The 18,149-nt window shown below is 40.9% G+C and overlaps 1 protein-coding gene across 1 annotated transcript in view; it reads right to left on the bottom strand.

Annotated features, from left to right (window-relative positions):
• ITGA9 (integrin subunit alpha 9) overlaps nucleotides 1–18,149 on the bottom strand; it is a 215,595-nt gene that overhangs the window by 68,708 nt on the left and 128,738 nt on the right. The window contains exon 18 of the mRNA XM_062625454.1: nucleotides 7,553–7,703. Within this exon, the coding sequence (XP_062481438.1) occupies nucleotides 7,553–7,703 (151 nt within the window). The remainder of the gene's footprint in view (nucleotides 1–7,552; nucleotides 7,704–18,149) is intronic.

Genomic DNA, 18,149 nt, shown 5'->3' with positions numbered 1-18,149 from the left:
GAGTTTAAAGGCAAAATGTGATAATGAAGAGAGACTCTGAGACACAGGAAAGTCACTGGTGAACTTTCTATATGGACAGCATAGCCTTTCACTAAGCACATCCAAGACCAAGTGTATTGAGCCCACTGTACGTTGGGTTCTGCCCTCTGCAAAGGGTTTTTCCCTCTCAGCAACGCAGTTTATCAAGTCACAGTCTAGACTGGGGTGGCTGGATCTCAGCAACCAAATCCCTTTTCCAAAGCTGTCTCACATGGCTAGCACTGATGGGCCTGTGGCAGGGGCTTTCAGCTCTGCTCAGCTCGCAGAGATGGCAGGGGGAAGCAGCTTGGCTGGTGAACTATGGGCCACACAGGGATGGAAATGGGATGGGCAGATACCACCTATGGCCCAGGGAACCCTTCCTTACCCCCTTGAGGAAGTCATATGATTTTAGTGCTCCAGATTTCTTTTTCCCTCCCTCACCTGGATGGAACCCAGGACCCCCACTGGTGCCCAGACATGGTGATACCCCACATTGAGTGCTACACCAGCAGGTAGGTCAGGATTCACTGTGAATAACTTTGCTGTAGCACACAGGCTGACTTCCAGCACCTACATCTCACATGACTGCATTCATCCACACAATTTTTCTTCCTTTAGAAAGCCATTCCCCTCACAGCCTCAAGGGAAGAGCAGGGCTAGGCAGTCAAACAAAACCCCCCCTTCATAATCTGAGCCACCCAAAGCATCCCAGGCTATTCCTCAAAACTGCTATGTATATATACATGAACAGTCAAATTAAAAGTCATGACCAGCTACCTCCAGGACAAACACTTTCCACATGATGTAACCCAGAGCACAGCCCCACCTGATCAGCATAAAACTTCTCTGTGGATCTGGTCACTTAAGAACAGAGCTGTTTGGTAATAGTTTATTAATCGCAAGCTGTTCAAAAACAACCAAGCAAATTCCCCCTTCCCAAATCCTCACAAAAATTAATAGCACATTTTGTACTGCAAAATGAATTTTTACTCTGCCTAACCTCAACCAAAAGAGACAGGCATGTTATCAAAATCCTGTCTTCTTGAATCTGAAGTTTCTGATGTTTTCTGGGGAAACGCTTGAGGAGATCCCCTACTGCAACTCATTGGTTCCCTGCATGTAACTTAATATTGCAAAAACGTGCAGTTTGAAAACTAGCTGGAGTTAGCTGCAAAGGTTTTTGGAGGGACAGAGTCATTTAGGCTTTTGGAACCATATACACAACCAATCTTCAATGAAATTTCTAAGTGCTGAGCTGCTCCTGAAAACTGGATTTAACATTCAAACTCTCATAGGCTCTTCCAACACTGGGCAGAACAAGATCCAGTCCTACAAAATCACAGCTTCTGAATCATTTATTCCAATCAGGGAATTTAGGGTTGTTTTTTTTATTTTATTCATTAAGTCAAATTGTTGAGAAAAAAATAACAAAGACTTCTTTCAGTTATACATGCTAAATCAGAGTATAGGAAAAAAGATTACAGGACTCCAATCAGCACTAATTACACAACTAAACCCAGTCTCCAATGCCCATTCTCTGAATGTGGGAGTGATACAGGAATCCCAAGTGGAAAGTTTGGATCCAAAATCTAGCCTTCAATTTCTACCTGCTACAAGCAGGGGAATATTAGATGGTTCTAGCAGCCCCTGGCCTGAAAGAGGTGCTGCTCATTACTTATCCCTAGGGAAGCATAAAAGTTGGGGTTTTTATTGAGCATTCACTGAAAAAGAAAATTAAAACAAACAATGAAGTCAGATAGCTTGAACTGCACCTATTTTTTTCTTCCCAATTAAGAAACTGGACAATTTTACTCCAGGGATATAAAATGTTTTGGTGCTCTCTGGAGCAAAAGTTACTCACTATATCTGCAAAGGCAGCATGTGGTGTGGTTACTGCCACCTACTCGTATTCCCAAGCCCTGGCTATAACAGCTCTCCTGGCAAAAGGGTTCAAATCTCCTCATGTAAGTGGTACATGGCTTGGGCAATCTTCCAGATGCACTTGTATCAGCACAAAAGGTCACAACTTCCACGCTACTTGGCATCACTCCCCTCTGACCCTCTGGCAGAGTGGTTTACAGGAGCAAGTCCAACTCACTCCATGCAAAATCAGCTGGATTAAATCAAACCATTAATTTAAAAGGTTTCTGCTAACCAGCTGGATGTGAATTGAGACTGATCACATTAACTTCTCTGCCAAGGGATCCAGAGGGGCAGGAACTGCTGGAAAAAGAGACGTAATGAATACCAAGGACCTACATTTTCTCCCAGTGGCACGGCTGGATCCAAAAGAAGGCACACTTCTTTGGCTTTTGTGCCCTACCAGTATCCTGCCCTGGCCAGCCTTAAGACTCTTAGAAAGTATGAGCAGTATGGGAAGCTGGTGTAAGAGAATTTCCAGTTTGGAAAAAATTAAACTGTGCCTGCATCTGTGGCTCTTCTGGGCAGTCTTAGTCCAGAGACACCAGCCAGCACTCTGGGAGTGAGGAAGAAAAAGTTCATATCCAAAGTACAAGACCTTCTTTCTAATCCAGAAAGAGAGAGCGCTGCATTAGACTGCAGAAGAAAAACCCCTGAGCTAGTAAAAGCATCGCTTTGGTTATGGGCAATATTCACACCCAACACCAAAGGTGGGAAAATACTGTGCCTGAGGAAACCATAACCTCACTGTTCATCCTGCCCCGGCCTGGCCCCACTAACTTCACTCAGCTGTTGCTTGCAAAAGCTGCTGTGAGAGCAGGAATGTTACACACAGCTGGCTTTGGATGCTGGGAGCCTGTCTGAAATTTAGGAACAATCTGTGGCTGGAAATGATGGTTAGCAGTGGGATTTCCTGACCGACTCTCTCCATAACTAGTGCTGAAATGGGGTTAGCTGATAGATTTCTGCCAGTGCTTGAAGAGGAGTGAGAGATTAATGCTATATATATTGGGTTATTGCTGTATGCTTTACTATATTATATATTCTATTTTTAGACTATTACTGTAAAATCTCATGCCATAGCTGAGCTGATTTAACAACAATATAGCTCTGCCCTATATCACATTAAGTGCCACTGCCAGCAAGCTTACAGTGCTTTTTCTGCAACTGTATTGAAAATACCCCTCTGCACTGAGCAGCTTTTAATAAACAGTTAGCTAAGTGCCAGGGGCTGACAAGCATTTTCAGCAAAACATCACAAGCCAAGAGGCAGTTCCAAGAGGTGTGAAATGGTGTAGAAATTAGTAGCAGTAGTGTTGTATTCTTTTTCCAGACTTATCACACAGCAACACTCTGCATTCTTTGTATAGGAAAGTGGTAGCACCTCTGTTAAGCGTATTTTTCAGGCACTGAAATAGGATGCTTTCCTGAAGCTATATTAATATTATGGGATAATAGACTTTAAGATTAGGAAAAAGAAATCATTTAAAAACCTACTCTACAGCAAAGAAGGGACCAAAATTTCTTTGTCAACAAAATAAAAAAAAAATCCAACTGGACAGTTGAGGTCTTTCCCCCTCCCTCTTTATTTCTTTTTTAAAGAGAACATAGAATCTTGGAATGGTTTGGGATGGAAAGGACCTTAAAGACCATCTAGTTCCAACCCCCTGCCATGATTTAATCTTCCTATATTTCAAAAGGAGCATTTTTCTGAGTGGGCACATTTGGAAATTCACTGCAGTACTTCCATGCATCTGTAAAATAATACTTCCAGAGTGAGAGCTTGAAACCTGCACAGGAGTTGTATCAATATCTGATCTTCACCACTGTCTTAAAACCACACGCAGACTCAGCCCAGCTCTGAAAGGACTTTGTCCTTTTTGATGATTTTTTTTTACTTTAATAGGTAATAGGAGTTAAGATTGGCTTCTTAAAATCCCAAACAGTTTAACCCCACCAAATTTAGGAGTTGAAAAATAAGTATTATCATGCCCAATAAGAGGTACAATAACTGGCATAATTGTAAGGCACTAAATGTAAACATACAGGAAAAGAATATGTACACTCAGCTCCTGGAGATGACAGCCGCAGCTGTAACCCACATCTTCAGGAGTTTCACCAGTTAACAAATTCAGTATTTTATAGTTACATGCCCATTTTCCCAGAACAGTCTCCTCTCTTTAGAAAGGGTGAAGGGATGCTTTGAAGTGTAGGAGGACAGTGACACCTCAGTGAAGGCAGCCCCTTCAAAGGGCAGTAGTGATGAGAGAGTTGAAAAGTGCTGCAGGGAGTACAGGCAGGAATGAAAAGTCATCCTGTGCCCCATACTGTGCCTCTCAAGAGAAGGACTGTCTGTCAGGAGCTATGGAAAGAAAACGCTGGGCTTCCTCCATGGAGACCGGCAGGACTGGCTGCAGCACAATAGGAAAATCAGACAGTGGAATAGGTGGAGTCTCCAAAAGATCAGTTGGCAAATGCTTTTTCACCTCATAACGATGAAGCAAAGCCTTGCCAGGTATCACAGAATCATAGATACCTGGCAGTTTCAAAGGGACCTCCCCACTTCCCTGGTTGATTGTTCTAATGTTTGATTGTTCTCTAGCTAGTGTCCCATGAAACCTCAGTCTACAGGAAGGAAAGTGGAGCTAGCTCCACACAGACCCTCCAAGAGAATGATGACCCTTCATCATCATCCCTGAACTAGACCACTCCATTTCTTTTCAAACAGAAGATGGGGCATTTTGGCTCAATCACTCCTTTGAAAAAACCCAGCATTAAACCTCTGCACTGCCAGGTCTCACTGCAAACAAGCTGCAGAAAGAAATAAACCCACACTGAATCCACTAGATATGTCCCCAGTGGGGGCACAGCAAAAACACATGGGGGACTCACAGCATCCTGAAAGAACTCCAGAGACAGGTCACGGAAGCCCACCTTGTGATGATGGTTCTCAGAGTTACCTTGCAGAGACAGGATCAAGCAACCACATGGAAGTGACCGTTACCTTCCACTTTAGTGTTATTTGTTAAAAAGCAGTTGCTGCAGAAAGTTTCCCACAAGAAGCTCTTTTGATTCCAGAATTGCTCCACTAAGAGAAATCTTAAGAGTCATCATTTTTATTCTGGCTTTACGTTATGGATTTTTGCCTGGGCAGTGTTCAATCAGGAACAAAATCTATTTAAAGTACATACACAGTATGTATATAAATGTATATAAAGTACATACAGTTTATATACATTTATATATGTATATAAAGTATATATAAAGTGTATATATGTATATAAAGTACATACACTTTATAATATGTATATATTATAAGGATGCTGGGGAGGGACTCTAGTGATAGGACAAGAGGTAACGGGTTAAAACTTACTTAAACAGGGGAAGTTTAGATTGGCTATAAGAAGAAAGCTCTTTACTGTGAGGGTGGTGAGGCACTGGAATGGGCTGCCCAGGGAAGTTATGAATGCTCCATCCCTGGCAGTGTTCAAGGCCAGGTTGGACAGACCCTTGGGTGACATGGTTTAGTGTGAAGTGTCCCTGCTCATGGCAGGGGGGTTGGAACTTGATGATCTTAAGGTCCTTTCCAACCCTAACTATTCTATGATTCCATGATTCTATTATGCACAGATGTCAGGGGAAGGGAAGAGGTTGTGATATTGTACAAAAATATAAATAAAAATGATTTTTCAGAGAACCTAAGGAAAACATAACACTGTAATTGAGGCTATGAGGTCCTAATCCAGTTTCCCAGCTGGTCAAATGGTGAGGCCAAGAATATATTAGTTTGTCCTGAAGCAAAAGCAGACTGAGAGGAAGCAAAATTACCCAACACAACCTTGTGACTTGGGTTTTCAAAACTGCTTCTAAAATAATTATCATCCCCCCCTCCAAACCCTATCAAATCAATCACAAGAACAGTGGGACAACAGGATTAATAGCAGATTATATCCTATATATACTATATGCCCTGATCCTGTTTGCAAGACCTGAGAAAGAAGAAAGCCTACCTGCTTCCTTGCTGTGTGCTGTGTTTTTCTTTAAAGTAATGCTAGTTTCTATTAGCAGAAGACAGACTGAGTAGTGAGATAACCCTGCAACAATGTCATTTGCTTCCAGAAACTACTCCTTCTAGGCAGCATTCAGCACAGATGTTTCAAGTGTGCATTAGATCCAGGCTCAAGGTAAAATACCAAGGGAAACATCACATCATCTTCAGCCTGTTCCCTCGCAGTGTTGGCCAAGAAGAACAATGAAGGCAATTGGTGTACCAGTTAATCCATGTGTGCAAAATATTCAACATGTAAGCATAGAAGGAAAAAAGAAAAGGCCACAACAACCTTTTAAAAGAACATGCATCAAGCTTTGTTTCTTTCCCAGTGCAAAGGAATGGAAACCTTCTCACTGACTTCAATGGGAGCTGGGCCAGACCCTGGAAGTCTTCACATAAAACTTCCATTAAAGAGAAGTTGTGTATTGGCATAAGACATTTATGTTTTATCCCCTGCTTTTTTCCTCCTGGTAAACGGCATGCAGCACATAATGTCTGAAAATTAAGTTTGTATTACAAAGACAGCTTTCTGAAGCTTACAAATGCATTAAACATAATAGCCAAAACTGAACACTGAAAGAGCATGTATAAGAAATTACCATATTTTGTTTTTTTTATGTATTGAGTTCATTGAAGAGGTCTATAACAACCAAAATCTACCATATAACATATGTCTACCATATAACATGACAAATAATAGCAAAGTGTCATTGGTGCAATGGACCAAGTTATTCCCATACTTTGCAACTGTTGTACTACTGTTTTTAATATTGCTCTTACAGCTTGCAAAGCAAAGCTCCAGCAGAAAGAGAAATGATTGTGAAAAGCAGGAGCAAACAGAATGTTGTTATGCTTGTACAGCTCCCATTTTGCACAAACCTTTTCACATTACTCAAGTTCAGACAGCTTCTGAGGCCATCAGTTTGCAAAACCCTCAATTCAGTGTTCACATTTCAACAACTTTATCTCTAAATGAACCCATACCTATGAAAATATCTGTGTATTCCAATTTAAATGCAAAGAGACTGACTCAAAATATTCACCTGACTCCACACAGATGAAATTAAAAGCACTTCTGAGCTCCTGGATCTAGCGGTGTGCCCTGGCTACAACCCCAACTTGCACCAGGATGTGAGAAAAGAACAGCCTTGTTCTTAATTTCAATGAAGAGAAAACCTAAGAGCTGAGATCAGATCACTAGGATTGCTGAGTGCAGAGTGGCACTACTCAAACTAGAGACATTGTGTATATCAGCACCACTTGGTACCCTACCAGTTTCCAAACCGGTCTCTTAATACCTTAATACCTCAACCAAACAGTCTTTCTTTTTCATTAACGTACCCCAAATAACAGTGCTGTGACTTCTACACAAACGCAGAGCATGTAATTACATAGATCAAACCCACAAAATTAAAACTCAGTAGAGCTTGGAAGAAACTCAAGCCCAGCATAACCAAAATAACTTACACATCTCAACAGTGTGGACCAGGCTGCCCCGTGTCCCTACATCTTGCAACTAAATTGTTAAGAGACCTACTCAGCAACATTGGCCTTTCTTACCTTTTGCCACATTTTGATGAAGAAGAGCTCTCCAGAAAAATTGAAGAAAACATTGGTGTCGTAGGCATCATCCCCAACATTAGAGATGGAAATGTTAAGTGAGATGTTCCTCACCGCTCCCAGGGCCAGGTAGGCAGTTCTGTCATCAACACTGTAGGCAGAAACAGTTACAGTGATTTAACTCTAGGCAATTTCCACACTCTGGTCCATCTTTCTTCCTGCTATGGAATTGTCACAACTCAACCGCTTAAAAGCTTGGTAGTCAGTAATTCAGGAATGTGCTCTCTGGCCAATGCATAGTGCAGGTGTGGGTGTGTGTACTAGGAATGAGCAGCTCCCGAGTCATGGATCTGACACTGTCTTTTGTGACTGTAAGGAAACCCCATGATCCTCATGTGGAACTGTTTCACATGACTTATTGTTAATATGGTTTTAGTGAGAATAAAATAGCTGAAGACTGTAAAGTAATTGAACAGGGGAAATGTAACAAGTTCAAGATAATATGCCCACATTCGAACACACAAGCTGTTTCAGTTTGTCCCTCAATAATTCAAACTTATTCTAACATTCTAGTAACTTCTTAGAGTTATGCTATGGATAGAAAAAAAGGTAAAGAGAGCAAAATAAAATACAGAAACAGGTGTAAGTGAAAAAAAATGTACAGAAATTGCAACAAATGTCCACTAATCTCTCTTCAGGTGTTTAAGCTGGACCTAACCCAATGGAATCATCTGTGAGTGGAATAGCTATGCAATAGCTGAATTAAAATAACAGATATATATCATGAATCAACACACTATTGTAATATGGCATCACAGATTACAAGCAGAGACAGATAGGCACACAGAGGCAAATATAAATATGCATCTATGCATATACGTATTATTCAATATTTAATCATACTAGGCTGTCCAGAAGATGAGCTAACAAGTAGGAATAAATAATAAATTACAGTATCAATGCACACATCTGCAGACCTAGGAACTACAAGTATAGTAAAAGATAATATGGAATATACCAGTAGAAATGTAAATATAAGAAAAAATAGCCAAAATATCAAATTGGCTACTGGAGTCTCAGACCATCCTACATCACAGAGAAAGAGATAGTGTCACAGAGAATACAGCAAGTAGCTGGTCAGAAAAGAGCGGAGACCTTCAGCCACACAGCAGAGAGGTGGCTCTCAATTATTTCCTATAGGACACAGCCAGCCCAAAAGTACAAAGGAACCATCTCTAAGGAAAGGTACCCTCTCACATGGCCCTGCCAGTGCCGTTACACAATACACATGCATGCAGCAGCACACAGTGACACACAGCAATCAGCAGCTGGCCAAACCACTTTCCATTCACCCAATTTCCATGAAAGAATGGCTGTGCCAAGGATGTATATGCTGCCACACACTGCTCTTCTGCATATCAGCAACTCTAAAAATGTTTTCCCAACATTATAGTTTATTCTCAGAGTCAACTATCAGTGAGAATAAATATTTACAAAAGCATATGCAGCGCAGGATCAACTGCAAAACTAGTTTGAGAGGTGCAAACGGTTTGAGTTACTGCTTCTTATATACCAAATTAATGGCACAACCATAGGAGAACACTTGGAAGCTTTTAAACTTCAACATTTACAGCAGAAAAAGCAGACAAATTATGAAGATGCTGAACAATCTGCTGAGATTTCCTAATTATCAAAAGTGCATATTTGAAAGCAATGAGATAAACCAGTAATTTATTACTGCAAATTATTTCTCATGTACTTTATAATCTCACTTCTTGCAATCACTTCAGAACTTACTCAGCACCTATCAAACTCATTAGCAAAATCTGGAACCACCACTTCAGTAAGCAAAGGAGCACTACAAGGTATTTGTCTTATGCTTTATCTCATTTATCTTTTATTTGACACTAAATGCAATGTATGCTACAGGATCCTCCCTGAATTGGTAATAGCAGCACTTAGAGATCTAACCTCAAGTCAAGACAATCAAGAATACTCTTCTTACTGAATAATAAAAAATACTTAAAATTAAATCCTATTTACAACTAAACCCACCAAAAAAAAAAGGCAAAATAAGCCCCACTGCGTTGTTACCCTTTTCTAAAGCTACCACTCCTCTGTTAAAAGTACATCATACCAAAATGATGGTTCTAACAACATTTTCCTTAGCAGAGAAAGAAAACCTGCTTTCTAAGACCACACTGCAGTTGCTCCTATGCAAAATTCATACACTAAGAAACTGAAAAACCTCACTGATTTTAGGCTGGTTCAGTTCTTCCTCTAAAAGGCTGTATGAGATTGTGCTGCAAGTCTCATTTTAAGAGAGCCAGCTTTCTGAATCATTAAATCTGTGTACATCTGGAATGAGTCAGGTTCACTTGCAGTAAGAAGAGGATTAGTAATCTCCCCGTTCACAGGGGAGTTCCCAGGCCCTGTTTGCTGTTTGAGAGAAGCCAACGTCATGGGGTGCAAACAGGCTGCTGGGGTGCTGGAGCAGCTCTACTGCCAAGCCAGTGCCATCCTCCTCCAGTGCCTGCTGTACATTAAGTGGCCTAGCTGCAACGTCAAAATACGTCAACTAAAGAACTGTTGTCACCTGCCAGAAACAAGAAAACAAACTAAAGCCATCCCTTCACCTCGATATGTCAAACAACTTAAGAAACATAATTAAGTAATAGCTTTCAGTTTATGTTTTGTTGGCTGAGAACTATAAAGCTGCTAACATTCTCACTCTGGCCCTTGTAACCTCACTTACATCAAGGAGCTAAATATAAAAAGACACAAGGCTAAAAATAAAAAGACACAAAAAAAAAGGAAAAAAGAAAAAGGGGGGGAAAAATACCAAGATGTAATCACTCAGTTGGATAGAACACCACTATCTCATTACATCAGGTACTACGCACAAGCATATGCTGAGTAAAAGTTCTGGGTAGACTGTAGATGCATATATACATCGTATATAGGCAAACACATTTGTACACACACATGTACATGAAGGCACAAGAAGGATGTAAAGCTATCAATGGTTACTTGAAAAGTCTGACATTTGGAAGTACTAAACACCTGCAGCTTTCATTTGCACGACCCAGACTTACAGGTAGCAAGCAATTCTGCTGCGTTTTTGATTTCACTGGCCATGGTACTACACATCAAATATAAATAGATATAGTTAATGTTTTCCTCGTAAGTGATTAAGAAAAGGGAACTAAATTCTGGGATAAAGCAAGTGTCATCTTTTTGCATGCTCAAACGTTCTTTTTTAATACCTGCACCACATCCTTGCACTATGGTCAGCAAGGGAAGAAAGACCAGCTGGGAAAGGCACACTGAAAAGATCTGCAATTTTCATTTCCCCACCCCCCAAAATGCTGGTGTTTTTATTAACGTGGGCCAAGGGAGACATAATCCACATTCCAAAAGGTACTCGGGGACATAGTGCTCTATTTCCTGCACTAGAGAGAATTTTTGGTAAAAAATGAAAAAGCGTTCAGCACTTCCTCTGAGCCTGCACAGACCATGCATAGTGCAAGGAATGGGATGGGGTCGCACTTACCCTGTTAGTCTGGGTCACCAACTTTCTCTGTTATATTAGGAGCCTTTCTTTACAGCGAATCAGCACCTATATTGATAAATCACCGCTACTGCTCAATGGACAGTGGAAGTTACAGCTGAGGCTTGAGACTGCAAGTGCACAAAAATGCTTTGAACAACTAAAGTCCAATCTGTCCTCCAGCTCCATCAGATGCAATTAAACCATCGCACCTTTCGCTTGTGAATTAGTAAGGGGTGTGAGTCCACAACATTGGTCCTGTGACAGATCCAAACAGATTTCTACCTTCACCAACCAGGATTGCAGTTGTTTTTCACAGTTCCTGTAGTACTTGAATATGATTTTGTCCCCACAGATTCTTTACATCAACCCTGAAAACCTTTCTCCTGGGTTTTTAGCACAGGCTACGGGGCAGTTGAACTCTGGGAAGTTTTGCAAATACTTAAACCTCAAAGGCCAATGAAAAGCTGAAACCCTGAGCTGATCTGGGAATTCTTTTGGTGTCTCACTGGAAAACTGAGAGGTAGCAGCCCCACAAACAAACCCAAACCAACTAAAATTTTAAACAACCCCACAGGGAGCAAAGCTATTGACAGGCTAAGAGAGCTGGGTTTGTTCAGCCTGGAGAAGAGAAGGCTCTGGGGAGACCTTATAATAGTCTTCCAGTACTTAAAGAGGCCAGCAAGAAATCTGGAGAAGGACTTTTTACAAGGGCCTATAGTGACAGGACAAGGGGGAATGGCTTTAAAGCTACCAGAGGGGAGAATGAGACTAGACATTAGGAAGAAATTCTTCCCTGTGAGGGTGCTGAGGCGCTGGCACAGGGTGCCCAGGGAAGCTGTGGCTGCCCCATCCCTGGCAGTGTTCAGCTCCAGGTTGGATGGGGCTTGGAGCAACCTGCTCTAGTGGAAGGTGTCCCTGCCCATGTCAGGGGGTTGGAACTGGATGAGCTTTAAGGTCTTTTCCCACCCAAACCATTCTATGATTCCATTCTATGGTTCCATTGGATTTTACACTGCTTGGTTACGTTGTCTTGACATTGCATATGCATGCAAGTTCAATTCTCTCTGCAAAGTTCACAGCCAACCTAGACTTAGGACTCAGCCAGACACTCAAGATTTCATGGCTTATTCTGCATTAGCTGAGCTGCTGCCTTTCCCCTCTCACACCGAAGCCTACACTAAGCAAAGGTACTAAGAGACCTCATGTGGTTGATGACTACAGCCTGAGATGCACTAAGCCAGCTATTGTAAACTAGCTCGGAGACCATCATATTGTTTCATTAATGATCTTTTCTACGTCTCAAGTGGAAACCTTGCAGTGTGCTCTTAGTAGCAGACAACATAAGGTGATGAACAACAGAGAATTCAAGGTATGGTCAACCAAGGTTCTATGTCAGCAGAGCACAGTTTGGGAGCAATATCATACCAGTGTTTCTCCCTATGAAGACTGACTAACAATGTGCCAGTGTTTCCTCATTGGAAGGGACCGAATGTCCCGCATGAAAGAAGCACCTACTGCAGTGTGCCCAGGGCCAGGACGTGGAACTGCTCCTGCTGGCAGTCTTCTGGAGCAGAGCTGCTGTCTCTAGCCCTTCACTTCCCATATATATTGCAGTTCAGGAATATGGCACAGAGTGTTATCTTTTCCACCCTACAATTAAATTTTCAAAAAGAAAGCATTTGAGTGGCAAAGTATAGGGGGAGGGATAGGCAACACTCTAGAAAGTCCTTTTTCCTTTTTATGATGGTATTGAAACAATAGAGTACTTTCTACTTACAGCTACTTACCATATATTCAAAGCTTTTCTGGAAATAGATGTCTTTTCCCCAAATGTAGTTTCTCCACACAACTCCCCCATAACGATACAACAGATATAATCCCCAATGACCTATATCTTCAAATTTTTAAGTAAAAAGGACAGAGCCGGGCACAACACCCACATAAAACACCCCTTATCACCCTACAGAAATCTGGTGCCTTTTAATATTATCAGTAATTTCAATTGTACACAGATGTTCACAACCCTGTATAAACAGAACTGAAGAAGCAATGGGGAAAAAGCTGCCTCTGTTTTCACAATGTTTACCCCAGGGAGCAGCTTTTGGTTTGAATGAAGCTACCCTGGTTTATGAAACTGTCACATGAAAGCAAGATGAGGCACAACATCTACAACAGCTCTAATCTAATCTTTCACCCTTGCAGACACACATACAAACCAACATCTTTTATAATCACAAGCAGTGTCCTTGGAATAAATGGTATTGTGCCCCCCTGCACGTGTGTGTAACAGCATCCTAAGGTTGGAATACAAACAAAATCTAGTTACTAGTGGCAGAAAGAAATGCAAAAGACAAATGCTACCAGGCACGTAGCTGAAAGTTGCACACATCAGCCTGACATGAAAGAAACAAAACCCCCTATGTTTCCTATTTCTTAAAATACTCAGAGCTCTATTAACATAGGTGATTGTTGACCATAGATGTGGCATGAATCAGTGTCACCTTCTAGCATACTGTTTCTAGGAATTAGATCATTACAGAATCATCACACAAACCACGTATTTACCATAGAAATTATGCCTTCAGAAATAGATCTCCTATTATTAGACAGTTTCAATTGCTTGTCCCATTCCTGGGATGCTGGGGCATCCATATATTAAAGAAAACATACTCACTGAGGAGAGAGAAAAAGACCAGTGCTTCAAACAGCACACACTTTTAGAAGTCAATAAAAGCAGCTAATCAGAGGTAAAACATTAGAAACAGTACAGGTTTACTACTTTAGGAAATCTGTTCTGCTGTGTTATATATCAGGAGTAAGTCACATCTAAATGTCAAACATGATAAGCCATAGCACATTTCCTCTAAAGCTCATGTAAAACCAGCAAGACGATTTACCTGGTGACCTGTGAAGAACCTCAGCCTTTCCAGGTTTTGTAATTGCAGGACACTACATAAAAAGTTCACATAGCTGCATCACTGAAGGGTATGTGTACAGATACATACACATGCATGGATGCATCAGCCAAGACGCATTCTACAAATGCAAAACAATGGTGCACCTTCTTCAAGTTGAGGTCTGGAAAGCATCAAGAGCTTCCACCTCTGGAGGTAGCTCATGTATGATAGTGTTGCCTGAGGTTAAGCTTTTGTTTTGTTAGCCTTGTACTTTGGTTGCTAGAGCAAGGAACAATATGGTAACTTGAAGTATCTTAGGTCTGTAAAACACTCATGTTGAGATGCTCACAAGGAGGGCCAGGTTATACATTAGCTCAGCAATGATTTCAGGTTATATAGAAAAACATCTCTTTAGGGTCTAGTTTAAAAAACGAACAGCAAAATCCTACTCCAGTAGATACAGTCAAGTGACTCCTACAAAACAAAACCAGTATTTAAGAAGTGACAAAACTGGCTTGTACGGTATGCCTGACTGATCATCAGTGGACTGTTACTAGAAAACAGAGATTGGAAATCTACATTCTTGTATAAGATGTGGACTACTGAGGTTTGTTACCACTCATCACTTGATGGCTCTATTACCATCCATATGGGTTCAATCACCACATGTTCAAAAGGAGCAGGACTGCCCACTGCTATCAAACTGGACTTATTTATTTATTTTGGGAGAGATTTATGAAGCTCTGAGTGCAACTAACCAGATGGAAACCAAGACACCTTTTCTTCTTCCCCCTTCACCCTCAACAAGGGAAAACATTCACTTGTTCCTGAAACGATGCTCCCACTGCAAGTTGTTCTACATCCTGATTAATTGTGGGCACTGCTGAGCAGCCCTTTCCAGAAACTGAAAATCCCATCCTGGATGAGCTACAATAAAGTTTTCCATGCACCTCACAAATGCCGCATTCAATACATTAACAACTATCTGAAGTTAAAAGATAATTAGAAGTAAAGGTGAATTAGAAATCAGAATTCTGCTTCCTGGATTCACTGAAAAGAATAAATTCCAAACAGGATTACAAATCTACTAACATATATGAAATGGTATAAGCATTTTTCTACTCCATCCTTTACAGTGCACTAAATTACTTTGAAATAACATTAAACAACACTACAATTTATGAAATCACTTAGAACATAGTGTGAAACTTGGTATGACTTTTTGAGAAAACAGAAAGCAATCTTCTCATATCCATTTTTCTCAGTGTTTTATTGCTCTTTTCTCCCTTGAAATAACTCTTTTGGTAGTTTAAAAGATCACGAGTGAGGACAGCACTGGAGTGTGACCAAGTAACCAGTGGGCAGCACATGACTGCAGTAGGATCAGTCATGGCTCCATGTTTGTGTTCTGTAAGTTGGAGATAACCATATTGGTACACACAGCTTTCTACACAGAAAGTCTTGACTGAAAGCTCCAGACCACTTTCCTAGCACTAGAAATGCAAAACCATAGCATTTGCTCGTTTTCCTTTGCTTTTTTGGAGGGAGGGGGGGTTCTTCTGTAAAGCAGAAAATTAACTCCATCTGAGCAGCTTCTCTATTTAGGGTAGCCTGCCCAGGGTAAACACAACGTCCAAAACATTTTTGAAAGAAGTGTTTGTTCAATGAAAGATAAAATAAATGAAAACAAATTCTTCATCTGCTATGAATGAAGAGGAAGGGAAAAAACAGATATTATCAGAGCGCGTAATTAAGCTCCAAATGAAAGGATATTGTTTTCCTCATCAGGATTGTTTTGTTAAGATGCACTTCAGGGGCATAAAACCACAATGGGCATTCCATGAAACGTGAGGCCTCTCTGGAAACAAATCCCCGTTGTGTGATCAAAGGAAGATAAGTGCTGAGGCGTGAGCTTGGTCAAATTTATGAAACAGCTTTGCTTCCCACATTAAACCACAAGCTTCCAGCTTCTCTCCATGGGTTTGCAAAAATCTATGATCAGTGAAAACTTTTATTAATGTTTTTCATGTAATTTTACTATATTTATGTGATAGACTCAAAAAGTACTGAACTTTCTGATCAAAGTTTTACGTTATTGCTCCTTCCCTCAGAAGATGCTGTCTTTCTGCACTGTTGCTGCACTAACCTCTGTTCTGTGCCATCATGTCTTGCGCTGGTGAAAAGCAAATTGGACAAAGCTGCCATAACATGTTTTTATCTGCTTTCTGGATTCCTTCAGCTCAGGTTCTCTGATAATTTGACAAGTCAATACAAAACTTCTGAGGTTCCTTTTTCAAATCCAGATGTCTGATGATGTGCCTGGTGAAATAAAGGGTGTTCTTCCACTGATTTTAATAGGCCCATGAACGTACTCATCCTTTCACCTATACAGAGCATTTGCACAATAGCCAGTTTTGTAGTTGTATAGCTAGCCACCTATGTGAAATTATTTATTCTTCACTAATAAATAATAATATGCTTATAAACCTCAGTTGTAAGCTGGAGATGGGAGTGGGGAGAACAGGGTGGCGGAGCACACTCACCCTTGTCTTTTCAGTGAGGGTTAGGCATTTAGAGATTACCCTAAAACATCCCAACAAATCTTTTACCTGGAAAATATTCTTCTTCAAAAATTACCATTTTGTCCAAATGAAAATATTTCAAACTCAATGAAATTTTTGACTGAATGGGGTTTTATCTATTCTCTGGCTAATTCCAGAGGGACCAGCAGAAGCAGAACTGCACCAAGTCACAAACTTGACCTTTCAATTGGAAAAGGACACTTCATAAAATTCCTTTCTTTACAAGAGAACTTTTGAAAACATTGATGCCAATCCTCCCCCCCCCCCCACCCCCCCCCCCCCGGAAAAAAAACAAACCAACCCCAAAATCCACAGTTTGAAAAACCTTTGAAAATCTCTGCAAAATACACCTGTCACCTCTTCGGCTTTCTATGACTTTTGCTTCCCATTTTACATTTCCAACATCATCTGCTTGCAGCAGTATATATGGGAACCTCAGCTGGTCTGTAGGGGAGGAACATAAATACAAGTCTAACAAACAGCGGCCAATAAGGATGCTCTAAACTAACACATAATAGCAAGCTGCTTATCCCAAACAGCCAAACACACATCCAGAAGCACTCCAAAGGGTGAATAATTCTGGTTCTAATGATGGATGAAGGGTAACCTCATGTCACATAAATATATGGAAGACAGACTTCCTCCTGGAACTTTCCCAGGATCAGCAATATATATTAAAGCATTTTCTGTTGTTGTAATATTTATTATAGCAGTATTTATTATAGCATTTTCTATCCAAGGGGGCTTGTGGTCCTGTGCTTACAACCTGATTTACATACCATGCGCACAGCTTGTGCTGGAATGCAGCAGCTACATGATATGCTGCAACATCATTTTTCTTCTTGCACTGTTTGTTTTCAGTAAAGCTGCTCTATTCATTGCGACACACGGGCTGTCAGTATATTTACACAGCCATACGGGATTTCCTTCCTAGCTGCATCTCTCAGAGAAGCCACCACCCATTCTGCTCTGGTCTTTTTAGCTGGTTTGTTTATTATAACTGGAAGAAAGTCTGTATGTTCAAACACCCTCACTGTTACTCAGACGTCTTCTTTATGGTTTGCACTTGGTTCCTGTTACAGCCTAAACTGGACTGACAACTACCACTGTCTCTGCAGAGGGCCGATCACATAGACAGGCATCAGCTAAGGACCTGAAACCGCATCAGTATATCAGGCAAGATGTGTATTTCTAGCACCCCTGCTCCCTCAGCACTTTCAGGTTCCTAAAATACCAGAGCCTTTTCTCCCACATAAAGTATCAGAGGACTGGATTAGCAGATTTTAAAGGCTAGGGAGGCATAATCTTCTACAGAACACCTACTTCAGAGTTTCCCCCAGCACATCTTGAGGAAACAGATGTAGTTCACCCTCGAAAAAAATAGCTACGGAGAGGCTCAATGAAAATGTACTATTTGCTACAGAAACCTGATGGAAAAGACATTTGCTGTGCTGAGAAAACAGAGTGAGACACTGAAGTCAAGCATGATACGTAATAAATATATTTTTAATATCAAACATTATGTGAAAATAATAGCTACCAGAACACCCTTTAATTGTGTTTTG

The sequence above is a fragment of the Pezoporus occidentalis genome, unplaced genomic scaffold (genome assembly GCF_034315485.1).
Source record: "Pezoporus occidentalis ecotype Australia unplaced genomic scaffold, CSIRO_AGI_Poc_V1 ctg28, whole genome shotgun sequence".
NCBI lineage: Eukaryota > Metazoa > Chordata > Aves > Psittaciformes > Psittacidae > Pezoporus > Pezoporus occidentalis.
This window is presented reverse-complemented; position numbering and strand designations above follow the sequence as displayed.